We start from the raw sequence: 26,787 nt of genomic DNA, 5'->3' as shown, positions 1-26,787 counted from the left end.
TAGAACTGTGCTTTTATTACTGTGTATTTGATAGGTGCCGTCTGAAATTTAACTATTTTATTTATAAATATAGTAAAATATATATAGCGAGAATTCAATGAAAGTCAAATATTTCATACAAATATATATGAAATACTCCATCCATCCATTCATCCATCCATCCATTTACTACCGCTTATTCCCTTTAGGGGTTGCGGGGGGCGCTGGCGCCTATCTCAGCTACAATCGGGCGGAAGGCGGGGTACACCCTGGACAAGTCGCCAGCTCATCGCAGTATATGAAATACTAGAGTTGGTGAATTGGCTGTAAATATAGTCCTCCCATCTTAACCACGCCCCCGATCAAACCACGGCCCCAAACCACGCCCCCCAACCCCACCTCCTGAAATCGGAGGTCCAAAGGTTGGCAAGTATGCCACTACTCATAGATTGGAGAAACATATTTGCCCTGTAAACTACATATTGTAATGCTTCCCATCAGGCTGCAGATGGCGCAGTTACACACAAGCCGGGTGTCAAGGTGACTGTAGGAGGCGGCCATAGGATGTTGCTGCAAAAAAAACCTATTACGTACAGACGGCGTCCTCTTTAATACGATTACGATAACAAATATAAATGCACTATCAAGTAAACATATTGTCATTTGGGAAAAGTACATAATCGTACATTGCTCATGTTAAGTGGATATTTGTCTAACAATTGGCAATGCAACGTGCATTTTAAGTGCACGGTCTGATAAATGTTTAATTACAAATCCACAGTTGTACTATTTTTAACTCCCGATTAGAAAGGAAGCGTCAGAGCCCGGAAAACGTGACCACTGCATCGCAGACTCCTGCCTGCCTTTCTGCACGTACACATCCTGCGTCATTTCTACAGCGCAGAGCCTATAACATATTAAAGACTACATTTCCCGTGAAGCCCTGCGACCGCCATCAAATCACGTTGATCCGCCCACGACTGCAATAGCAGCAACGATGGCGAACGTGCAGCCCACCTCGCGCTCGTGTACCGCGTGACCGGCTCTCAGCCAATGGCGTGGCTCCGTGACCCGGGTCTGTCTCGAGTCTGTCCACTTATCATCCAGCGCTGCACGTCACCGCCGCCTTGTCTGCCTGCCCGCACCGGAGAGACAGCAGCGTCCTTGCACACAGTTAGGCCGGAAAGGTAACTTCAAAGTCCTTCTTTTTCCCTTGAATGCGTCATTTTCGTCGCATGACAGCCACATACTTTCTATTATCTATTATTCGTCGGTGTCGTCTTTTTTTATCTTCCTATATCCATGACAACTGCGTGGGTTCACCACCGCAGTGTTGGCCTTGACTATTTGAGGTCGTTTAGTGCATATCCGGTATTCCGCTACTTTTCTCCTCTCTTCTGTTCGGTGGTTTGTAGCTAGGTGGCTATTTTTAAAATCAAGATCGTCAGCTGGCGTGCAGAGCCCCTCTTTTTTTAGGAACTGCAATGTGTGCCAGAAACGGGCGTCATGTTGCAAACTTCCCGCTGTCTCAATAATGTGTGGCGGAACGTCGTGGAAGAAACATGTCGGAGACTTTACGAAGCAACACCAGTTGCTTGCCGCAAACATGGCGCCGGGGGGCGTGTCTACTAGAATTACCAAATATTGGATATTGTTGATATTTCATGCATACTTGCCAGCCTTTGGGGGAATTTGGGGTGGTGGGGTGTGTATATATTTTCAAGTGTTATATAATATATATATGTATATATATATATATTTATATATATTAGATATGCGCAGATAGGCAATTATATCCGCAACCGCATCACCAAAGTCGTCATCCACCCGCCATTTACCCGAACCAACATTTTATCAGAACCGCCCGCCACCCGCCCGCTGAAATAATGTGTGGTCAGGGGTCGGCCACCTTTACCACTCACAGAGCTATTTAAAACCGTTTTTCAGAGTAATGAAGACAATGGGAGCCGCTAACGTTCTCGCGAATACCCAATGGTGTTCATCCTGATGACAGTAATGAGGGTGTGCTGTGAAGCCATTGGCTTTGACACCTTCAACAACCTTTACAAACCAATTGTTAGTCCGGCAACATGTTGTGAGCAGCTTCCGCAATCACACGTACAAGATTGAAAGGCATACTGGGTGATACAGAGTACACTGATGGTTGTGATATAAACAATTTTAACACTTACTAATATGCGCCACGTTGTGAAGCCACACCAAACAAGATTGACAAACATATTTAGAGAGAAAATCCTCACAGTAACACAACATAAACGCAACACAACAAATACCCGGAATCCTTTGTATCCATGACACTTCCTGAATATATTTTACACCCACGCGCCCCCAACCCCGCCCACGTTACCGACTCACGGGGGCGTTTGCTGCTCGCAGGGTGTATAAAATAGTCAGGAACTGTCATGGATACAAAGGATTCTGCGTATTTGTTGTGTTGCGTTTATCTTGTGTTACTAGGAGGATGTTCTCCCGAAATGTCTTTGTCAATCTTGTTTGGTGTGGCTTCACAGCGTGGCGCATATTACTAAGAGTGTTAAAATTGTTTATATCACAACCATTAGTGTACTCTGTGTCACCCAGTATGCCTTGCAGTCGTGTGCGTGTTGCTGCGGAAGCCACACACATGTTGCTGGACTGACAAACGTTTGGAACATGTTGTTGAAGGCGACAAAGTCAATGGCTTCATAGCACGCCCTAATACTTATTATTTGGGTGACTGCCGTCAGTCATTCTAAAGAATATTAGCGTCTCCTATTGTCTTCTTCGCTTTGTGACACGGGTCTTAAATGGCTCATTGAATGGTAAAGGATTCCGATCCCAGAACCTTGTATATCAAATATTTCCGGATGGTTCAACCGCTACCCGCCCGCATCTAATTAAAATCTATTTTTTCGTCATGTCACCCGCCCGACCCGCGGTTTATCCGCGGATGAGACCGCAAACCGCGCATCTCTAATATATATATATATACATATACACATTTAGTATATAATTTATATTTATTTATTTTGCCGTTGTTGTTGACATGTTAAAAGTGTTTTAATGAATATACATGCATGTTTAACACGGATTCCTATCTTTCATGAAGACGAATATAAGTTGGTGTATTACCTGATTCTGATGACTTGCAATGATTGGAATCAGACATCCACGTTTTCAAATGGAGGAGAAAAAAAGTTCCTCTTTTCTGTCTAATACCTGATGAAAGTCGTTGGTTTTTGGCATCTTATTTGTCCAGCTTCCATATTCGTTTTTATTCACTTTACAAGAAATATATTGGCGGCAAACTCCGTAGCTTGCCATCTTGTTTGCGCTGGCTTTCGGAGACTCTTTTTTTTTTTTTGTTAGCGCAGGCGCGATGGAGTGGCACTTTTATTGTGAAGACAGGAACTGTGCGATCAGCCCTTTGGCTTTTGACGGGAAGTATGGTTGAAATAAAGTGTCCTTTTTTCCTTTACACTTTTGAATTGATTGACTGAAACTTTTATTAGTAGATTGCACAGTACAGTACATATTCTGTACAATTGACCACTAAATGGTAACACACCAATACATTTTTCAACTTTTTTAAGTCTGATTCGACGTGTGACGGTCACGTGACCGCCTGGCTTTGTTTGATTGGTCCAACGTCACCAGTGACTGCATGTGATTGGTGAAACGCAGGCATGCACAGATCCTACTTTGAATGTGTGTCTGACAAAATCAAAACAAGCAAAGCGTGCATTAACAGATGGATTGAAAAAAAGTAGCGAGTAGCGAGCTGAATGTAGATAAATGGAGCGAAGTAAAAGTAGTGTTTCTTCTCTATTATTATACTTAAGTCAACGTATGTTGCATACAAACTACTCTTAGAAGTACAATTTATCCCAAAAGTTACTCAAGTAGATTTTACGGAGTAAATGTAGCGTGTTACTACCCACCTCTGTGTGTGTGTGTGTGTGTGTGTGTGTGTGTATATATATATATTTATATATATATATGTATATATATATATATATATATATATATATATATATATATCTATATATATATATCTATATCCGTTCATGAATGAGTATATCTGTTCGGCCACCGTGTTCAATGAAGAAGTCTGATTTACAAAATTTGCAGGCAGCATACCCCTTCCCCTTCGAGCTGTCCTGGATGAAGTGAAATGATTTTTTTCCCAATCATTTTGGAACTTGCTAGCGTACTTCTTCTTCGTACTCGTCGTCGCCATGTCTCTTCTTCGTTCTTCTTCGATGGTCGTTGAAGAAACATGTCACAGACTTTACGAAGCGACACCAGTTGCTTGCCGCAAACATGGCGCCGGGGAGAGGTCATGCCAAATTTCTTCCCCCCTACAACTTGCAAGCGTACTTCTTCTTTGTACTCGTCATTGCCATGTTTCTTCTTCGTTTTTCTGCTTCGTCTCTGTTATGTTTTTGGACATTACTACTAGCCGTAGTTTTGAAGCAATGCATGATGGGAATCCGGATGTTGTGTGCCAGTGTATTTACGTGCGGGCTGGAATAAACACACACTGAGAAATAGCTCTGTGCCTGCCTACTTTATGGGTTATAGATAAACCTATAGATAATGGAGACATATATAATAGTCTCCTTTTCAGGTGAGAGAGGACCCTAAAGGCAGCGCCTTTAAGGTATGCCCCCAATATTGTTGTCCGGGTAGAAATTGGTAGCTCGGGAGGGGCACTGAAATTAGGGAGTCTCCCGGGAAAATCGGGAGGGTTAGCAAGTATGAAATCATGTTGCATACATTAATGTTTTAATGTAAAAGTTTCCAAAACCTCTTAATGTGTATAACCGTATCTGTTTTACTTTTCATACTTCCATTCAAAATGTTGTTCAAAGGCTCTGAGGAACATTAATTGTGAGAAATAAGGCAAATGTCTTGGATTTAATCCTCATTCACATTTATTTGTGGGTGCCATTTTGTGCCACCAGTGCAGTAAGTATACAGCAAACACAAAATGGCTTCAAAGAAGGCGCAGCAGCCTGAGAAAAAATTAAGAAAAACCTGCAATGCTAACTTTCACTTCTGCCAAAGAAACAATGCACTCATTTTAGTTTGTATGGTAAGAGTAGGGGTTGGTACCTTTTTCACATTTGAATCGATTCGGTACTACCACAGGGCCTACTCAGTGGCCTAGTGGTCAGAGTGTCCGCCCTGAGATCGGTAGGTTAAGAGTTCAAACCCCGGCCTAGTCATACCAAAGACTATAAAACGGGACCCGTTACCTCACTGCTTGGCACTTAGCATCAAGGGTTGGAATTGGGGGTTAAATCACCAAAAATCTTTCCCGGGCGCAGCCACCGCTGCTGCTGCTCACTGCTCCCCTCACCTCCCAGGGGGTGAAGGGGATGGGTCAAATGCTTCTATGTATCTTGAAGTTGTTTAATAATAATACAAATATATTCATTGTTTAACATTGATTTTATATTAAATGTCCTATCCAGTTTTTTTATCTTGTTTTATTACTTTCTAAATCTCATTTGCAAGTATTGTACAGTAGACCCTGCATTAGACCCTAATTTTCCTGAGTGAACTCTCCTGAAGGAATCAATAAAGTACTATCCATCTATCTGCATGCAGTTGCAATTCCAAGTCAAGTCAAGGATGGCAGTTGTGTTTAGACTAAGGTTTGTTGCCTTGCCATTAAGTGGTATCTAGTCTTTTGTTGCGCCCTACAGAGTATACTGTACATATTGTCCTTATTATATGCTAGCTGTTTGACTGTATGATTTGGAGGTGTTGAAATCGCCATGTAAAATCGCTAATGATAATCAGCAGTGTGTCAATGGCAAATTGAATGTAAGTTAGCATCGAGCTAGCACATTCTGAAAGGGAGCCCGAATGTTTTTTCTATCAGGCATACTTGCTTTGTTGGGGTAGAAAATCGGACCGCTGTGAGTGCTGCTTCAGTGCTTGTGTAACTGAGTCTGCAACCGGACGAGACGTTATGAAGGCATCAAAATATAGCACCTTTTTAGTTTTACATTAATAGATACCCGGTAGTATTTATAGTACCAATTTCGTTGCCCATCCCTTGTTAAGAGTAAACAGATTCCACGGTGATGAGAAAACCTTTCTAAATATACTCCGGTCTGTGGGCACCATTTTGTGCTGCCATTTTGCATTGCTCTCTTTTGTACTCTTACAGATATTAGCTTTTTAGTAGACTATTTAGTCAACTAATTGATTACATCATCTTAGTGGATGAATGATATAAAAAGGGTCAAACGGTAGAAAATAAATGGATCGATGATATAAAGCATTACTCCTATCCTGTCTTTTGATAGACACATGTAGGTTTATACAAATAATGTGATCCAACAAACAGAAGTGGTGGTTTACATTTACTCTTCCTTATTTCAATATTGTTTTCATCAAATTGTTGCAACTCCAATCGTGCTTACCGACAACCTAAACTTGGTAGATTAACCATGTTTCTTGAATGCTGATTGAATGAAAATAAATGGCGTTTGTGGTGGAATGGACTTTTGGTCTTCTGAAGCACCATATGAGCAAACATTCCAAAATATAGACTGCCTTCAGTCTGGCAAGTACATACACACTAATTAAATAAGTTAGGTGTAAAGACAATGCATCTGGAAAGTATTCACAGCGATTCACTTTTTCCACATTTTGTTATGTTACAGCCTCATTCCAAGATTAAAAAAAAATATTTTTTGTCCTCAAAATTCCACACACACAATACCCCATAATGAGAATGTGAATTTTTTTTGGAGCTTTTTAAACATTTAAAGTGTAAATGATTGTCACACACACTAGGTGTGGCAAAATTGTTCTCTGCATTTGACCCTTCACCCTTGATCATTCCCTGGGAGGTGAGGGGAGCAGCAGCAGCGGTGGCCGTGCCCGGGAATCATTTTGGTGATTTAAACCCCAATTCCAACCTTTGATGCTGAGTGCCATGCATGGAGGTAATGGGTCCCATGTTTATAGTCTTTGGTATGACTCGGCCCGGGTTTGAACTCACAACCTACCGATCTCAGGGGGGACACTAACCACTAGGCCACTGAGTAGGTGGCCTATTTATTAAGCTCCATCACGTTGGATGGAAACCATTGGTGCGCAGCCATTTTCAGATCTCTCCAAAGATGTTAAATGGCATTCAAGTCTGGGCTGTGGCTCAGTCACACAAATACGTTTACAGACTTGTCTTTAAGCCATTCTTTTAATATCTTGGCTGTGTGCTTAGGGCGGTTGTCCTGCTGAAAAATGAACTGTCACCTGAACTGAATTCAAGATCGCTCTGTAGTAGGTTTTCATCCAGCATGTCTCTGTTCATCTTTCCCTCTATCCTTGCGAGTCTCCCAGTTCCTGCCGCTAAAAAACCTCCTCACAGCATGATGCTGCCACCACTATCCATCACTGTAAGGGGTGGTATTGTCCTGATTTTCTCAAAACATGACCGCTGCCATTCACACAAATAGTTCCATATTTGTCTCATCAGACCAAAGAATTGGGTTTCTCAAGGTCTGAGAGTCTTTCAGGTGCAGTTTGGCAAACTTTTATGAGGGAATGGCTTCCGTCTGGCCACTATACCATACAGGCCTGATTGGTGGATTTCTACAGAGCTGATTGTTCTCCTATCTCCACAGAGGAATGCTCTAGCTCTGAAAGAGTGACCGTCAGGTTCTTGGTCACCTTTGACCCTTCTCCCCAGATTGCTCAGTTTAAATCGCCGGCCAGCTATAGGAAGAGTTCTGCTGGTTTCAAACATCTTCCATTCGCGAATTCTGATTCAAAGCAGCAAATATTTTTCTGTACCCTTCCTGAGATTTATGCCTTGACAATCCTGACTTGCAGGTCTACACACAAATCCTTTGACTTCATTCTTGGTTTGTGCTTTGCCATACACTGTGTTCTGCGATGAGGTGGCGACTTGTCCAGGGTGGGCGCCTCCTTCCGCCCGATTGTAGATGAGATAGGCACCAGCGACCCCAAAGGGAATAAGCGGTAGAAAATGGATAGCTGGATGGATACACAGTGTGAAGTGTGGCACTATTTCATATAGACAAGTGTGTACTTTTCCAAATCATGTCCAACCAACTGGATTTACGTGGATGGTGGATTACGTGGTGGACTCCAAATTTAGCTGTAGAAGCATCTCAAAGATGAGCAGTTGCTCCTGAGCTCACTTACGAGCTTTGTGGCAAAGGCTGTAAATACTCATTATGGGGTTTGGTGTGTGGAATTTTAAGGACAAAAATGTCTTAATTCCATTTTGGAATACAGCTGTAACGTAACAATATGTGTAAACCGTGAAGCACCGTGAATACTTTCCGGATGTACTGTATTTCTAAAGTGATGTTCCACGTAGCATCCACTTATGCATTTTTAGTGTGCAGATATTGGTGAGTGAATTTAGGTTTAACTAATGACGATCAATAGTACAGATGGAGCCAACGTCTGGTTTCAAACCTGTGACCTCCACTATTTGCGTGCAGATTGATAACAAAGTCACCGTTGGGTGAAACCGTGACACTAACCTTAAACCGCTTATCAGTATTAGGATAACAAACTTTTGACCTATTGTCTCATATTCAGGGGGATTTTTTTTCTCTTTCCCAAGCATTTTAAATGATATGCCGTAAACATACAAAGTGAAGCCACACCTACTTATATGTCTCGGTCCGTGTGGAAACTTCCAGCATATATGATTCAGCACCGTTTAAAAAAGGGGGCATTATATTGTTCTCACACAATCCTTCTCTCAACAATTGAAGTTGGTGAGTGTGAGCGGACGCTAACCAAGCATGTCTGAAGGCTGACTTCTCTCTCTCTCTTGCGGTTGTCTGCAGATCAGTAACCATGTCCATCCTGAAGGTCCACGCTCGTGAAATCTTTGACTCCCGTGGCAACCCCACTGTGGAGGTTGATCTCTACACCAAGAAAGGTACTGTACAGCTCTTCACTTCAGACATTTCACGTTGGGTATAGTCGTCTTGGAAAGGTTGATCAGCTAGTTGGTCGCAGGCAGGGTAACTCATGATACAGTCACAATCAAAAGTTTACATACACTTGTGAAGAACATAATGTCATGGCTGTTGTGAGTTTCCAATCATTTGTACAACTCTTATTTTTTTGTGATGGAGTGATTGGAGCACATACTTGTTGGTTAAAAAACCATTCATGAAGTTTTGTTATTTATGAATTTATTATGGGTCCACTGAAAATGTGACCAAATCCGCTGGGTCAAAAATATACATACTGAAATGTTTATATTTGGTTACATTACTTTTGGCAAGTTTCACTGCAATAAGGCGCTTTTGGTAGCCATCCACAAGCTTCTGGCAAGCTTCTGGTTGAGTTTTTGACCACTCCTCTTGACAAAATTGGTGCAGTTCAGCTAAATTTTTTGGTTTTCTGACATGGACTTGTTTCTTCAGCATTGTCCACACGTTTTAGTCAGGACTTTGGGATGGCAATTTCAAAACTTTAATTGTAGCCTGATTTAACCATTCCTTGACCACTTTTGACGTGTGTTTGGGGTCATTGTCCTGTTGGAACACCCAACTGCGCCCAAGACCCAACGTCCGGGCTGATGATTTTAGGTTGTCCTGAAAAATTTGGAGATATGTGCTCCAATCACTCTATCACAAAAAAATAAGAGTTGTAGAAATGATTGGAAACTCAAGACAGCCATTACATTATATTCTTTACAAGTGTATGTAAACTTTTGATCGCGACTGTATACTATCACAAAAATATCTATTGCAGAACTATATTCTTGCACATTGAGCATGCAATAAACTTATTACACACTTTATTTGAATACAAATTATACTTTCCTCTAAATATTTTTTCATAAAGCCAAATGGTGGTTTTAGGAGTCAAATAAAATAAAAACAGAAGAAAGATGCAATTAGGATTTGATTGGACTTGATCACTCGCTAAGTAATGTTCCATAATTCCACAAAGCTTGTTAATGGCACATTTATGCAGATTGTGCTGATATCGATTTTTTTTGTGGAAAATGTTTTACTCTACTCATAAAACTGCTTTAGTAATATTTTTAGTTAATTTTAATCTTCAGGGATAAAATTGAGAATCTTTTTGAATTTGCTGTTAGCAGTTACCCCCCACAGTGGCCACTTCAGAGGCCAGGGGGCAAGCTCAGCTGTTTGAGCATGTGAAAATAGCTCCTGTAATAATTCCCCTAGGAGAGCATAGACAACATGATCCTGTACTTTGGCTAACGCTGGCCAGCTGCTGATTGTATGTTGCAGCAGTCTCGTATAAATGATGATAATGAGAGGACATCATGATAATTTTGCATCATATTGTGGAGTAGCAACATTTATGTTTGTGTGATTCACATTCAGCTACTGTGAATAACATTTGGCTGGGAGTACTATGGAGGGGAAAACAAAAGACTAATTGAACCCTGAAAAAGTCCTGCGAATATCAATGAGGCAACCTGAATGAGCACTGACATGGAAGTAAAGTGCCAAAGCTCAACAGCTCTTTATTTGCATGCGATGGTTGCTAAGTGCGCCCGTTTATGGTATTTGGCTTCCTTTACTTTTTTTGGTACTGTATGGCTTTCCCTTACAAGGGGCAGCCAGGTGTGATTCATCGTCCTTTTCGCTTAGATGAGTGTCATATAAGCCCTTCTTTGTTACATAAGCAGACTCCCTGTCAGACACAATGCTGTGCCTGTGTGTTGTTACAGGGATGGAATTTCAGCTGCATTGTTAAGCCGCTAAGGACTATCTCAATAAAGATTTAAAAAAAAGACACAATACAATTTGCCGAATTTCAGCTTGTGGCCCGGACAGCAGCTATTATGCATTAAATCCCACATTACAGACCCTCTTGTCAGTCCACTGGTCAAACTGAATAGATTTCTGCTTCCTTCAGCCATACGGGGGATGACAGGCTTTCACAGATGCACTCCACATGCTCAGTTGATCCCCGTCTGGCCCTGTTGCATAACAGTGCACCACAGCCAGAACCTTTTACATGGTCCGTTTGTCACAGCAGGGAGAATAGTGGACCATAGTGGTGTTTGAATGCATTGCAGTCCCCCCGCTCCCAAGATATAAACATATACTTTAGTCATGCATGTTGTCAAATGGAAATTAGTAATACCAAGTATAAAACTGAATATGGCAGAACAGTTGCATGCCTCGGAAGTCCTTTTTCATTTCTGTCATTGTCAATGGTTTTGGAACATGACACAGCCCTTTTTAAATTATCGAAATGTCCGCTCTGCCACCAGGTCTCTTCAGAGCTGCAGTGCCCAGCGGTGCCTCCACGGGCATCTACGAAGCTCTGGAGCTCCGTGACAATGACAAAACTCGCTACATGGGCAAGGGTACATAACCTAATTTGTGACTTAGCTCTTTTCAACACACTTCACTTTCTCTCTCTCTGTCCTCGTCTCTTTTTCCAACTCTTCCATCTTCTCCCTGTCAGGAGTCAAAAGAGCTGTAAAATATGTAAATGAATTCTTGGGCCCCGCGTTGTGTAACCAGGTAATGAGGGTGTAATAAAGGTTTTAACTAACCGCTCGCAGTGCGCAGCAGCATGAAAAATGGGTCTGCTTTTGGGAACTAACTATGTACAACTAACTTATTCATGTGGATGGTGGTTTAGATAATTTTTTTATTCCAACAATTGTAGTGTCATGATGACTATTTTACATGACTGCCAGTAAACAGTAGTCCAACAATGGAAAGAAAACACAGTGGGGCATTTACTCTGCATTCCAATCTACACCATCTTTATCTAAAGGTGATGCAAGTTGATTGCACAGTGAGCTGTGAGGAAATGGGAAGGCTATGTCCTCTGTTGAAATCTATCAATATCTGGGATTATTTTAAAGATGACTCACAGTGCATATAAACCATGAAAGTATCGCACCTGTCTTCATCATTAGTCAAGAAGCCTTTACATAAAATTGTATCGCATCCTAAATGGAGCAATAGTTTAGTATCAATAGTATAGATGCAATAGTATCACATTACATCAGGAGATGCCTATAATATTTCTAAAACCATATTTTGCACGTTTGCAGTGTATCGAGATGCGTATCACACCCGCTTTAAAGATAGAGCTCTCCATTCCAAATACCGTATTTTCCGGGCTATAGAGTGCAACAGTATTTGAGCCGCACCCACCAAATTTAAGATTTTTTTTTTTTTTTTGCATGTATCAGCCACACCTGACTATACAAGCCACAGATATATAGAGGTCCGAAATAGTTTGTGTTGTAAATGTTTAGTCATGTACCTTTTTTAATTGTTTCCAAATAGTGCCTGTAACAAGGCAGTGAAGCGGCTGATCAAAAAAAACAGAAGTCATCGTGATGGGCCCACTACCTGAATTTTTAAAATTGAAACAATACAAAAAATGCCATTGTAAGTTAATACTAACAGACACTTGCAAATGTGTTAGCATATTAGCTAATGCTAATGACGCAAGCTTGAATACATTACAGTAACACTTATAAATATGCATGAATACGATCCTACAAACATCACACTTGGGATGGTTTATTAAGAATGACTTGGTATATTGTAAAACTTAAACGTTACTTGGCGTGATGAATGAAGGAATCTTTTGAGCAGAAGCACAATGCACGGTTGTACATCTGGTTCAAGGCACGAAACTGGAAGTATATTTTCAACCCACCACCTGTGGTCAGCGAACTCGTCCAAAAGATGGCGTCATAGCACAAACAATAACACACATTTTGAGTGTTGAATGTTATTTGTGTAATACTAAATATTATGACTGTTTGCAAAGAAAAATCCATAAATTAGCCGCACCATTTTATAAACCGTAGGTTTTAAAGCGTTGGAAAAATCTTAACAGCTTAAAGTTCGGAAAATACGTGTATACAATTTTATAACTTTGGCATGTTCTGTGTTCGTTTTCCTCCCCTGCTCTGCATGGACGTCCTCAGCCTGGGTCAGTTATGGTCTGCTTGTCCTTTGCAGGTGTCTCAAAAGCTGTTGAGCATATCAATAAATCAATTGCACCTGCACTGGTTAGCAAGGTAGGACCATTTATTGTCTAACTAATGGTACTGCACATAACAATTCCTGAAATGATTGAATACTTTATTTGGTAGAAATTTCTTAAGGGTACGCTTTTTGTGGAATGAATAACAAGCTGCCAGATGACAAACGCGCAATTGTGAAATGCTGTTTTGTCTAACAATTGTGTTTTTGTACTAGACCTTGTCCATGTCTATGACACGTTTCCCTAAGTGGGACACATAAAGTGTATTAAAAATTAATACGAGAGATTTGCTTCTTCTTTTGCGTTGTTACATTAACATGACTTTTTTGGATGTGTGGACTCCAGAATGTGAACGTTCTTGAGCAGGAGAAGATTGACAAGCTGATGTTGGACATGGATGGAACAGAGAACAAATGTAAGATGCCTGTTCAAATGCATTGTTGAGAGAAATATAATATTTCTAATTACGGTATGGATATGTTTCCCACCTTAGCTAAATTTGGTGCTAATGCCATCCTGGGCGTGTCCCTGGCTGTGTGCAAGGCTGGTGCTGCTGAGAAGGGCGTGCCACTCTACCGTCATATTGCTGACCTGGCTGGCAACCCCGAAGTCATCCTCCCTGTGCCTGTGAGTATAACGCTAATATTCACATACAATAGCCAGCAGTGTGCTAAATAGAAATGATCTAATTTGGATTCCTTGTTTCTTTTAGGCATTCAATGTCATCAATGGAGGCTCCCACGCGGGCAACAAGCTGGCCATGCAGGAGTTCATGATCTTGCCTGTGGGCGCCAGCACCTTCAAGGAGGCTATGCGTATTGGTGCTGAAGTCTACCACAACTTGAAGAATGTTATCAAGGAGAAATACGGCAAAGACGCCACCAATGTGGGAGACGAGGGGGGCTTTGCACCCAACATCCTGGAGAACAAGGAAGGTGAGAAATAAAGAGTGTGGTTCTTGATTGGACAGGATAGACTTTAATTCTCACACATGGGAAAATCATGTGGTTGCAGTGCAGGTTCAAAAAGTCTACAAAAATTAGGTGAAACACAATAAAACAAGATGGAAACATCAAAGGACATAGAAGACATTAAAAGAAGGCAGAACCGTCTGTCACTTTAGCAACGCCATTTCTACAAACGGCAACAAAAGTAAAATGCCACAAAAAAACACATCAAGCAATACATTATACATATTGCACACATATCATTGCACCATACATAGACAAACAACAACACCATTTCAAAGCCATGGTGTGGAGGCAGCACATCCAGAGACCATAACAGATCAAACAAAGCGACCAAGAGAATCGCTATGTCCTAGGCCGCCCACCAGCCCACAGCCAATGTCCTGTTTGAGAATCTGTCCAGGGAGACCAAAGTGTCTGATACAAGCTCGTCCAGCCAAGACTTGGTGAAGCTCCACCATCCCAACGCTCAACGCCAGCTCTGCAGCTTAGTCTCTTCCTTTGCTTCTACAGCGAAACCTCCAGGCTCTCTCTCTGGACTCCAGTTTGGGAGAGAGCTAGCAGCTAGTCTCCAGCGCAAACATGGCTATGGCCAAAAGACTCCCCTGAAGCTGATCCAAAAGTTCACAAAAAAGCAGCGCAGAAGTCACCAAAGTGCCACCCATCGTGCAGTCCCAAAGGGGCCTGAACCCACCCATCCATCCATCCATTTCCTACCGCTTTTCCCTTTAGGGTCGCCAAAAGGTAAAAAACACATAAAAACAAGAGGAAAACATCAAGAACAAAAATGATACACAAGAGCCATTACAGTAGCGCCCTCTGCTGGTGTGCGTTCACACCATTTTAACTGGTCTTTTAAGATATTCTTAGATGTCCAGGAAGCTACTTCACTTATCGCGTCACTAACTGGCTGTCATATGGCTGCTAAATTGAGGTCTCAACTTGAGTTCACTTGCTGCCAGTCACTGACTCCAATGTCAGGTCAACGTCCTAAAAAAGCAACCATCCCGTTAATTGGTAAATGTTTACATTTTCTGTTTTTTATTGTTTTTTTTTTAAGCTCTGGAGTTGCTGAAGAATGCCATCGGCAAGGCTGGCTACACTGACAAAATTGTCATCGGCATGGATGTGGCCGCCTCAGAGTTCTACAAAGGTGGAAAGTACGACCTGGACTTCAAGTCTCCTGATGACCCCAGCCGCTACATCTCCTCCGACAAGCTGGCTGACCTCTACAGAAGCTTTGTCAAAGATTACCCTGGTGGGTCTTTGAACGCTTCACACACCTCACTGTTTAAATCTTGACAAACTATCTGTTTCAACAGAAAACTAAAGCACAGATTTCACATTTGTCTTTTTTGGGTACATGTGAATACCTCATTTTCCAGGTTATAGAGCGCACTTGTATATAACCCCCATCCACTAAATTTTACAAGACAAAAGTATTTTTCCATTTATTGTATCAGACTGTAAGCTGCAGATATGTGTGGTGAAAAGCGTTATTCAAACAGAAATATATTGTAAATGTTTATTTACATACTTTAATTGTTTTCAAATGGTTTCTGTAACACAATAGTAAAACGGCTGATGAAGCAAAACATAGGTCATCGTCATGGAAACTAAGAGCTGCTGAAGCGAACTTTCCATTCAGCTAAACAGACATTATTAATCTACAGTGATATTTTGGTAACTTTACTCAGAAATTTGTGAAACTGAAACGACTCAAAAATAATGCCCCTGTAAGTTAATAATACTAGCACATACACCTGTACATGTGTTAGCATATTAGCTAATGCTGACGGCGCTAGCGTCATTACCATACTTGCCAACCCTCTTGGATTTTCCGGGAGACTACCGAAATTCACCGCCTCTCCCGAAAACCTCCCAGGACATATTTTCTCCCGAAAATCTCCTGAAATTAGTACGGATCTGAGTGAGGATAGCCTCTTTTCACGTCCGCTTTCCCACAATATAAACAGCGTGTCTGCCCAATGACGTTATAACTGTAGAATGATCGAGGCCGAGTTCTTGGTTTCTTATATGGGTTTATTGTTGGGCAGTTTCATTAACGTCCTCCCAGCACGGTAACAACACACAACAACAGCAGTCACGTTTTCGTCTATCGTAAACAGCAATGTTGTGACACTCTTAAACAGGACAATACTGCCATCTACTGTACATGCATATGTGACTAACATTTACGGCTTTTAGAGAGTGCAGTGAAGATCTTCCTCTGGAAGCAAAGATTGACCGGTTTTGGGCCATGCTAGGGAGAGATGGAAGATTCCAGACTCTAGTACATTTGATGAAAGCACTTTTGTGGGTGCCACACAGCAATGCATCATCAGAGAGGGTGTTCAGCATGGTTAGAAAAATAGTGACAGAGAATAGAACAAGGGTGGACAATTCAACCCCTAACTCAACAATGAGTAGATGACTGTACAAATAACGATAGCGCGTACAAATATGCACTAAACACTCCTACAGACATCACACATGGGACGTATTAGTCAGTATAAATTACTTTTAGCTGTATTATAAAACAATTCTTGGAGTGATGAAAGGAGAATCCATACCCGCAGAAATGCTATGGGCGATTAGAAGACTGAACGGTTCAAAGCACTAAACGGAAGAAAATACCGTAGACGTTCACCTGCACATGCACCTCCAGGGAGTGAACTTTTCCAAAAGATGGCCCCATAGCACAAACAATAATACACCTTTATAGTGTTTCTGCTCATGTTTAATGAAAACTATTTGAGCACGAAAGATTTTGACCGTGAACAGAGAATAATCCATAAATTAGCCGCACTGTTTAATATGCTGCAGGGTTAAAAGTGTGTCATGTCCACAATGTTAGTCATTTATTTCACTACATACTCTTTTGGGATTATTTCTGTAAATTATTTTACATATAACTGATTAATTGTCTAATTATATTAAAGACATAGGTTGTGTATTGAACAAAGATACAGGACATCAAGAACCTGGGGCAGAATATTAATGAGGCTATGTTACTTGATGTGACTTTATGAACAACCTGTACTTTAAAAAGACATGATCAACTGACCAAAAGAGCAAGGATCTGTCTGCCGAAAATCTGCGAGCCATTACAACATATCATGCAGTGTTTGACTTAAAGCTGATTTGCTTTGCTTCTATATACTTGTTCCATAATTTGAATATGTGACACCAGCACAGTGCCTCTACTTGTCTGCATGTGTTTGCAAGTTGTGGGTACTCCTCCCCAACCCGGAGATGGCACTCCACCCTTTTCCGGGCGAGAACCATGGACTCGGACTTGGAGGTGCTGATTCTCATTCCGGTCGCTTCACACTCGGCTGCGAACCGATCCAGTGAGAGCACTCCCCACAGGACTCCCCGAGGGACACGGTCGAATGCCTTCTCCAAGTCCACAAAGCACATGTAGACTGGTTGGGCAAACTCCCATGCACCCTCAAGAACCCTGCCGAGAGTATAGAGCTGGTCCACAGTTCCACGACCAGGACGAAAACCACACTGTTCCTCCTGAATCCGAGGTTCGACTATCCGGCGAAGCCTCCTCTCCAGTACACCTGAATAAACCTTACCGGGAAGGCTGAGGAGTGTGATCCCACGATAGTTGGAACACACCCTCCGGTCCCCCTTCTTAAAGAGAGGGACCACCACCCCGGTCTGCCAATCCAGAGGTACCACCCCCGATGTCCACGCGATGCTGCAGAGTCTTGTCAACCAAGACAGCCCCACAGCATCCAGAGCCTTAAGGAACTCCGGGCGGATCTCATCCACCCCCGGGGCCTTGCCGCCGAGGAGCTTTTTAACTACCTCAGCGACCTCAGCCCCAGAAATAGGAGAGTCCACTGCAGCTTCCCCAGGCACCGCTTCCTCAAAGGAAGACGTGTTGGTGGGATTGAGGAGGTCTTCGAAGTATTCCCTCCACCGATCCACAACATCCACAGTCGAAGTCAGCAGAACACCATCCGCACCATACACGGTGTTGATAGTGCACTGCTTCCCCTTCCTGAGGCGGCGTATGGTGGTCCAGAATCGCTTCGAAGCCGTCCGGAAGTCGTTTTCCATGGCTTCCCCGAACTCTTCCCATGTCCGAGTTTTTGCCTCCGCGACCGCTAAAGCTGCACACCGCTTGGCCCGTCGGTACCCGTCCACTGCCTCCGGACTCCTATGAGCCAAAAGAACCCGATAGGACTCCTTCTGTGGCTGCAAGGTTGTTGGTGCCTGTCGTGGCGGTAATCCCAGAACCCCTTGGTGGACACCAGCAGTGAGGGATGCCGTCAAGCTGAAGAAGGAGTCCTATCGGGTACTGATGACTCAATCCTCAAAAAACAACCTTTATAAAATCACTATTGGCCTCTTAGTTTTTTTTATTTTTGCCACACCTTACAACATTTGCAGTAGCTCGTTTACCAGCAGCCTCCTTGAATAGTCATGTGTTACGACCTGCCTTGTTAGTAAAGTTGTCTCATGTACTCCACAGTTGTGTCCATTGAAGACCCCTTTGACCAGGATGACTGGGAGGCGTGGGCCAAATTTACAGCCAACACCGGCATCCAGGTGGTGGGCGACGACCTCACCGTCACCAACCCCAAGCGCATCGCTAAGGGCGTGGCCGAAAAGTCCTGCAACTGCCTGCTGCTCAAAGTCAACCAGATTGGCTCGGTCACAGAGTCTCTGCAGGCGTATGTTTTGTCAACACTGCAGTCGAGGCGCACCTTCTACCCACAATTCCCAGCATGTGAATAAAGCATATATGCATTTTTGTTCCTTGTAGCTGCAAATTGGCCCAGACCAACGGCTGGGGTGTGATGGTCAGCCACCGCTCTGGAGAGACCGAAGACACGTTCATTGCTGACCTTGTGGTCGGTCTCTGCACTGGACAGGTACTGCCCGTCTTCATGAAGGCCAAAGTGTCATTACTGGGTCTAGTTGCTGTGTGCTTGTTGAAGACACACTCAAGGTGTTTTTCTTCTAAACAAATGTTTATATTTCAGATTAAGACCGGTGCACCCTGCCGATCTGAGCGCTTGGCCAAGTACAACCAGCTGCTCAGGCAAGTGCAGCCCTATGACACAATATATTTGGATACACTGCAAACAGTTTATGTCAACAACCCTCAGACTGGCTGACTGATTAGCGAAAACCAGAGTCTTGGGCTGTCTTCGGCTAAAGATTTTCATAGTTGTTAGATTTTGCCCATCATCGACGTTCAATCAATTTTTTAGGTGAATTTGACAGTGATATGTAGTAATGTATACAGACCAGTCATTAGGTGTCCGTGACGTCACATGGATGTGCTCTGTTACATATACGTGAATATTCCAAAGTTAATCAAATAGTACTTATGAAATATTTACAGTCCTGCATTAAAGAAAACAAAAAAAGATCTAATTTGCAACTTTTTCCACCTCAAAAGAAAAGCTAATATGCAGTTTGAGGACCGTTGAGGACGCGCAATGCCAAGAGGACATCATACTTGACTAAATGGAGGAAGCAAAAGTCGTAACAAATCATTACCTTTTACAAAAGGAAAGCTCCACCTCCTCACACACAGACTGCACACGGGGCCCCAGCAGGTATTGCTCCCATGGAGGGGGTGAGGGGTGGATTTAATGTCAGATGATGCAACTGCAAGGTTGATAGTTAAAATTGAATTGAATCTTTGACTTTTTGAAGATGGCCCTACTTAAAATGAAATTGAAACTAGCCACTGCCTGCATATTTACTACTGACATTCAACAGAGATATGAGTTTTGAACCTATGGCAGTTTGTTTTCCCTTCATTTATGCAGATTTTTTTTTTTTTTTTTCTGATTCTATATAATAATGCATACTCCTATCTAACATAACTGCTGCCTTAGTATCTCAACTACAATGACAAAGCTTTTGTACATGCGCAAGTCTATCTTCATAACATAAAAAATAAAATAAATTAATGCATTTTGCTAGTTGCTGTGGTAGAATCCCTGCTTTTATTTTGAAACTTTCTTTGCACGGGGCAAAAAGTTAGTGTGTGCATGATTTCAGTAGGGATGATGGGTTTTATGTTGCAATTTTCCGATATCTATCCATGAGTATGATTGGTCAATACCAATATCGATCACATATTTACTGTTAATTTTGCAATGTATTTATTGTGAGTGCTACTGACAATTTAACAATATCAACACAATATTTAAACTAGTCCCTTATTCTCTTTCTGTGTGTAATATTTTCAGCCTTGTCCTTCGGTGATAATGATACTAACAAATGCAGTTAATTTGCCGTAATGGAGGTGATTATTATCATCCTAAAGGAGTGGCTCCACACCGCGTATGGAGACAAATTAGCTGTTAACTTGTCAGCTGTGGTACTAAAAATAAATACAATATTAGCCAGAAGTGGCGATGGCATACTTTTTCAGGCAAACTGGCCGATCTTGACATTCTTAGAGTTAATGCAGTGTAACTTAAGTTATGTTGCAATTTCACACTGCTTAGCGGTAACGGTCAACATAAACAAACCTTTTTTGTTTTTTCTTCATAGAATCGACCTTTTTCTGTCTCAGATTTAATGCAGAGAAAAGCGGTCGACTGTGCGTCGCATACTTGGGCTGCTCTGCTCTGCGACTTGTGTTGGTTGATGATATAAGCAACTTTGCTGTTTTGTTGATCATTGGGATATTTTTTTTCCTCTCATTACTCAGGATTGAAGAGGAGCTCGGCAGCAAGGCCCGTTTCGCCGGCCAGAACTTCAGGCACCCACTCTAAGCTCGGTGTGTCCATCACTCATACTTACGCCACGCTAAGTCGCCTGCTGTGTCCCAAGAGAACACCACGTATATCTGAGGTCCAAAATGTGTGGTCTGCAGCACGGTGCAGCATCAAGCACCTAGAAACAGCCACACCCTCATAAAAGTATGCTTTAGCTCCTAAATATGTCCCTTTGTTCGTGTTTGTCTATCCGAGGCCTTTGTGTAGCTTTTTGTGAGTTGTAGTCATTCTTGGTCGTCCTACTGAGCACTTGAGCTACTGTAACTTTAGTACTGTATCAAGCAGTGGAAAGAGTATAATGTGTGCAATGTGTCACGTCTGATAAAGTCTCGTGTTGCTGTAAGCGTTGGCAGAAATATATAATAAAAATATAGTTTAAAATTGTGTTGTTTTTTTTCTCTCCTGCGCTCAATCAACAACTCTACATTTTCGATAACGATCAACACCACGCTAACAATATAGTAGGTCATTTAACAATTTCAAATCAGTCAGTGCTCCCAAGCGGATGAAAAGTGTCAGTTTTGGATCTTGTGACTGCACCTGTCAGAGTTATTTAATGTAATCTGAGCACCAGTGGGAGGCAGAATCACGAGCACCGTTCTCTCGGGTACGCACCATTTCTGTCTCCGAGGGCAGAAGAGTCTTAGTTCCGTAACTGCACAGCTTGCCTTGATGAATAAAGGTCTATTCAGCAATGGTATCGCACCATAGGGATTTTTCAGCTGGTGGGTTTACTATTACTTTTCAATTCTTTGAGCTTTATGTCAAGATGTTTCCTTTCAGCTGTATCCTAGGAGATGCAATCAGTTGATGCAAGCTATTGAAAGTTCAATCCAAAAGTAATGGTTCTTTTGGACATCCCACAAAGCTATATTACAATACACTGTGTTATAAAGTCGTGTAATTCAATATTTTCAAAAAGGAGTCAAAAGAAGCGGAGTGTATTCATTGCAACTCCTCCAATTCTCATCAATTCCAAATTGCGTGTTAATTTCTTGTGTTTAAATAATTTTCTAATCGGGAGAAACCGCGATGAAGAAAACAAACGAGTACATTAATGAATAATTAAAAATTGCATTAATAAAACTAGTAAGTAAAAAAATCTAATGTATATTTGGAGTATGACTGGTTGATTGTACACAGAATGGGTTTAAAATAAAATGTAAACAAATGGAATTATTCACAAATATTTATTCTAAGAACATTGTGTTCATTTACCATTTAGGGATTACATCCTTTTTATGCAGATTGCCTCACTTCTTATAGCAATGAAACAAGTTATTTATAGAGCGCTTTTCAGAAACTCATAAGATTATTTTCCAGGGTAAAAAACTAAAGAACAGGAAACTGACAAATGTAGTTTAAAAAATACATTAAGCAATCAATGATAAAAGATAATCATTCTCTATGATACAGAATGTGAACTTTTTAAAAATTCACAAGTTGAAATAAACAGACGTGTTTACATCCCAATTGATGTAACCGTGAACGTTTATTTTTTGGATGAAAATCCTTTACATTGAGTGAATTGGAGTTAATGCAGCAGTTGAGACTTGCGCCATCTAGTGAACAAATTACCACAATACATCCCATTGACCAGCTTTTGGGCCTTTGCAGGAAATTACTTTGCTACAGCAGCCACAGTATACATATAATGAATACAAAAATTAAATGAATTACTATTTTTATTTATTTTATTTTTTTAAATGCATGCCCTTAATATAGCCTTACAGTCTTTAAAGTTTTTATAGCTCATTTTTTATTACCTATTCTGTGTCATGTGTTTTTATGTTGCACGATTGTACCAAGAAACATTCCTAGTTTGTGAACCCATTCTCAAACAATGGCAATAAAACTATTCTGATTCTGATTTGATTAAAAAGTGAATAACGTCTTATGTACAGAGGGCCAAATTGGACAACATTAAATACACACACCTTTAAATAATTACTTAAATGTGTCATTAATTAATTTAAAAAAGGTCAATAGTAATTATATAAATAAATACATTAATGAAACATTTAATAACTACAATTAATGACAAAAGTCATTATTTAAATATGAATGTATTCATTAAATGTTGTTGCATTTGGTCCTACATATGTACATTTTGTATTATCAATCAAATGTATTTGAAATTATTTCAGGACAAAAGGACAGTGGATTTTTTTTTATTATTATTAAATCAACATAAAAAACACAAGATACACTTACAGTTAGTGCACCAACCCAAGAACTCTCCCTCCCCCATTTACAGTCATTCTCACTCATTCACACAAAATGGTTGTTTCCTTCTGTTATTAATATCCTGGTTCCTACAATATATATCAATGCAGTCTGGAAGGGATACAGTCCGTGAAGCACACAGGATTGTGTGCGCTGCTTTTCCACTAATAGTACTAACCTTTAACATTAATTTTTACTCATTTTCCTTAATTGCACATTTGTATGAAACTGTTTCTATTTCATTTTATTTGTTTTTTTAAATAAAGGACATTATCTTCACCGGACCAGATTGTCAATTAAATTAGATTGTTTAAAGGGTTCTTAAAACCAGGTCCAGTGTAGATCCTGTCCAGGTCGGGCTCAGCAACACACACCTTCCTTTATGTACACTCAAATTAGGGAACACAACAACAGATCGCTTTTAATCTATAAACAGAATTACATTTTCAAATTAAGCATTTATGTACAGTTCGGCTTATGCCAGTGCAGGACCAGAGATTTAAAATGTTGGTATCAATGTGAGTGTGAATGTTCTCTGTCTATCTGTGTTGGCCCTGCGATGAGTTGGCGACTTGTCCAGGGTGTACACCGCCTTCCGCCCGATTGTAGCTGAGATAGGCGCCAGCAGCCCCCGCGACCCCAAAACGGAATAAGCGGTAGATAATGGATGGATGGGTATCAGCTCACTATACAGTACAGTACAAAGCTACAGACAGTTGATCAAATATGGAAGTAGAATTGTCTCATACTTCAACTTACATATATATGTCAATATGATATAAATACTTATGCAGACATTAATAAATATACAAATACAAATGTATTTGTATATTTATAAATAAACGCGTATGTAAATCTATTTTTGAGATTTGAAAATGTATTAAAATAAAAATGTGACGTACAAATAAATCAAGAATTGGTATAAATAAACGTGTATTTTTAAATATATTTTTGAAGTTTGAATATAAATGTGCTTGATTTTGTATTTGTATTGAATTTGCATATGTGGATCGCTTTTTTAACAATGAGACATTCCTCTATGGAAGGAGAATTGTCTCACATCAACTTATATACATCAATATGATATTAATGCATATGCATATATTAATAAATATACAAATAGAAATGTGACATACAAATAAATAAGTTATTTGTATACAAATAAATAAATTATTTGTATAAATAAACACGTATTTGTAAATCTATTTTTGAGATTTCAAAATACATACAAATAAAATTTATAGATATAAAATTGTGACGTACAAATAAATCAAGAATTTGAATAAATAAACGTGTATTTGTAAATATATTTTTGAGATTTGAAAGTATATACAAATAAAATGTATGAATATAAAAATGTGAAATACAAATAAATTAATAATTTGTATAAATAAACGTGCATTTAATATATTTTTTAAGTTTACGACCCCAAAAGGGACAAGCGGTAGAAAATGGATGGGTGGATGGATGAACATAAATTTGCTTAAATTTTGTATTTGTATTGAATTTGCATATGTAGATTACTTTTTTGCTGATGAGACATTCCTCTATGGCAGTGGTTCTCAAATGGGGGTACGCATACCCCTGGGGGTACTTGGAGGTATGCCAAGGGGTACGTGAGACTTTTTAAAAATATTCCAAAAATAGCAACAATTTAAAAATCCTTTATGAATACATTTATTGAATAATACTTCAACAAAATATGAATGTAAGTTCATAAACTGTAAAAAGAAATGCAACAATGCAACATTCAGTGTTGACAGCATGATTTTTTGTGGACATGTTCCATAAATATTGATGTTAAAGATTTCTTTTTTTGTGAAGAAATGTTTAGAATTAAGTTGATGAATCCAGATGGATCTCTATTACAATCCCCAAAGAGGGCACTTTAAGTTGATGATTACTTCCATGTGTTGAAATCTTTATTTATAATTGAATCACTTGTTTATTTTTCAACACGTTTTTAGTTATTTGTCTATCTTTTTTTCCCCAAATAGTTCAAGAAAGACCATTACAAATGAGTTATACTTTAATAAACAATTTAATCAATCAGAAACTGATGGCATAGGGCTGTATTTTACTTCTTTATCGGTTTTTTTCAAACAAAAATGCTTTGCTCTGATTAGAGGGTACTTGAATTAAAAAAATGTTCACAGGGGGTACATCACTGAAAAAAGGTTGAGAACCACTGCTCTATGGAAGTACAATTGTCTCACATCAATCTTATATATATCAATATAATATTAATACATATGCATATATTAATAAATATTGATTGATTTAAACTTTTATTACCAACCCCGTTTCCATATGAGTTGGGAAATTGTGTTAGATGTAAATATAAACGGAATACAATGATTTGCAAATCATTTTCAACCCATATTCAGTTGAATATGCTACAAAGACAACATATTTGATGTTAAAACTGATAAACTTTTTTTTTTTCAAATAATCATTAACTTTAGAATTTTATGCCAGCAACATGTGACAAAGAAGTTGGGAATGGTGACAATAAATACTGATAAATTTGAGGAATTCTCATCAAACACTTATTTGTAACATCCCACAGGTGTGCAGGCTAATTGGGAACGGTGGGTGCCATGATTGGGTATAAAAACAGCTTCCGTGAAATGCTCAGTCATTCACAAACAAGGATTGGGAAACGTCCACCACTTTGTGAACAAATGCGTGAGCAAATTGTCAAACTGTTTAAAAACAACATTTCTCAACGGGCTATTGCTAGAAATTTAGGAATTCCACCATCTACGGTCCGTAATACCATCAAAAGGTTCAGAGAATCTGGTGAAATCACTGCACGTAAGCGATGATATAACGGACCTCCGCTCCCTCAGGTGGTACTGCATCAAAAAGCGACATCAGTGTGTAAAGGATATCACCACATGTGCTCAGGAACACTTCAGAAAACCACTGTCAGTAACTACAGTTTGTCAATACATCTGTAAGTGCAAGTTAAAACTACTATGCAAAGCCAAAGCCATTTATCAAAGACACCCAGAAACGCCGCCGGCTTCGCTGGGCCCGAGCTCAGCTAAGATGGACTGATGCAAAGTGGAAAAGTGTTCTGTGGTCTGACGAGTCCACATTTCAAATTGTTTTTGGAAACTATGGACATTGTGTCTTACGGAAAAAAAGAGGGAAAAAAACATCCGGATTGTTCTAGGCGTAATGTTCAGAAGCCAGCATCTGTGATGGTATGGTGTTGTATTAGTTCCGAAGGCATGGTTAACTTACACATCTGTGAAGGCACCATTATTGCTAAAAGGTACATACAGGTTTTGGAGTTACATATGTTGTCATCCAAGCAATGTTATCATGGACGCCTTTGCTTATTTCAGCAAGACAATGCCAAGTCACTTGTTACAACAGCGTGGCTTCATAGTAAAAGAGTGCGGGTTGAACATTGAACATGTGTGGCGCATTATGGAGCCTAAAATACCACAACGGAGATCCCGGACTGTTGAACAACTTAAGCTTTACATAAAACAAGAATAGGAAAGAATTCCATCTGAAAAGCTTCAAAAATGTGTCCCCTTAGTTGCAAAAGGTTTATTGAGTGTTGTTAAAAGAAAAGGTGATGTAACACAGTGGTGAACATGCCCTTTCCCAACTACTTTGACATGTGTTGCAGCCATGAAATTCTAACTTAATAATTATTTGCAAAAAAAAGAAAAAGTTTATGAGTTTGAACATCAAATATATTGTATTTGTAGTGCATTCAATTGAATATGGGTTGAAAAGGATTTCCAAATCATTGTATTCTGTTTATATTTACATCTAACACAATTTCCCAACTCATATGGAAACGG

At 40.2% G+C, this 26,787-nt stretch overlaps 1 protein-coding gene across 3 annotated transcripts; it reads left to right on the top strand.

Annotated features, from left to right (window-relative positions):
• The first annotated feature begins 1,001 nt into the window (after positions 1 to 1,001).
• Positions 1,002 to 21,115, top strand: eno1a (enolase 1a, (alpha)). Of its 3 annotated transcripts, none has more exons than XM_061903970.1 (12): positions 1,002 to 1,166; positions 8,832 to 8,926; positions 11,255 to 11,350; positions 12,978 to 13,036; positions 13,348 to 13,417; positions 13,496 to 13,629; positions 13,715 to 13,937; positions 15,031 to 15,228; positions 18,463 to 18,664; positions 18,757 to 18,865; positions 18,977 to 19,035; positions 20,668 to 21,115. In XM_061903970.1, the coding sequence occupies exons 1-12, from the start codon at positions 1,033 to 1,035 to the stop codon at positions 20,729 to 20,731; spliced, it is 1,443 nt and encodes a 480-aa protein (XP_061759954.1). In that variant the 5' UTR covers positions 1,002 to 1,032; the 3' UTR covers positions 20,732 to 21,115. The 3 variants fall into 3 exon arrangements, with proteins under 3 accessions (XP_061759954.1, XP_061759955.1, XP_061759956.1); XM_061903971.1 differs by lacking the exon at positions 12,978 to 13,036 and adding an exon at positions 11,452 to 11,510; XM_061903972.1 differs by lacking the exon at positions 1,002 to 1,166 and adding an exon at positions 8,699 to 8,759.
• Positions 21,116 to 26,787: the final 5,672 nt, after the last annotated feature.

The sequence above is a fragment of the Nerophis ophidion genome, linkage group LG06, assembly GCF_033978795.1.
Source record: "Nerophis ophidion isolate RoL-2023_Sa linkage group LG06, RoL_Noph_v1.0, whole genome shotgun sequence".
Classification (NCBI taxonomy): Eukaryota; Metazoa; Chordata; class Actinopteri; order Syngnathiformes; family Syngnathidae; genus Nerophis; species Nerophis ophidion.
This window is presented reverse-complemented; position numbering and strand designations above follow the sequence as displayed.

What these genes read in the sequence shown, in the direction of transcription:
- eno1a (XM_061903970.1), top strand. Translation starts at nt 1,033, where the DNA reads ATGGCGTGGCTCCGTGACCCGGGTCTGTCTCGAGTCTGTCCACTTATC. An exon ending in AAGTCATCCTCCCTGTGCCT is followed by an intron (nt 13,630 to 13,714) that starts GTGAGTATAACG and finishes TGTTTCTTTTAG; the next exon opens with GCATTCAATGTCATCAATGG. An exon ending in CTTTGTCAAAGATTACCCTG is followed by an intron (nt 15,229 to 18,462) that starts GTGGGTCTTTGA and finishes TGTACTCCACAG; the next exon opens with TTGTGTCCATTGAAGACCCC.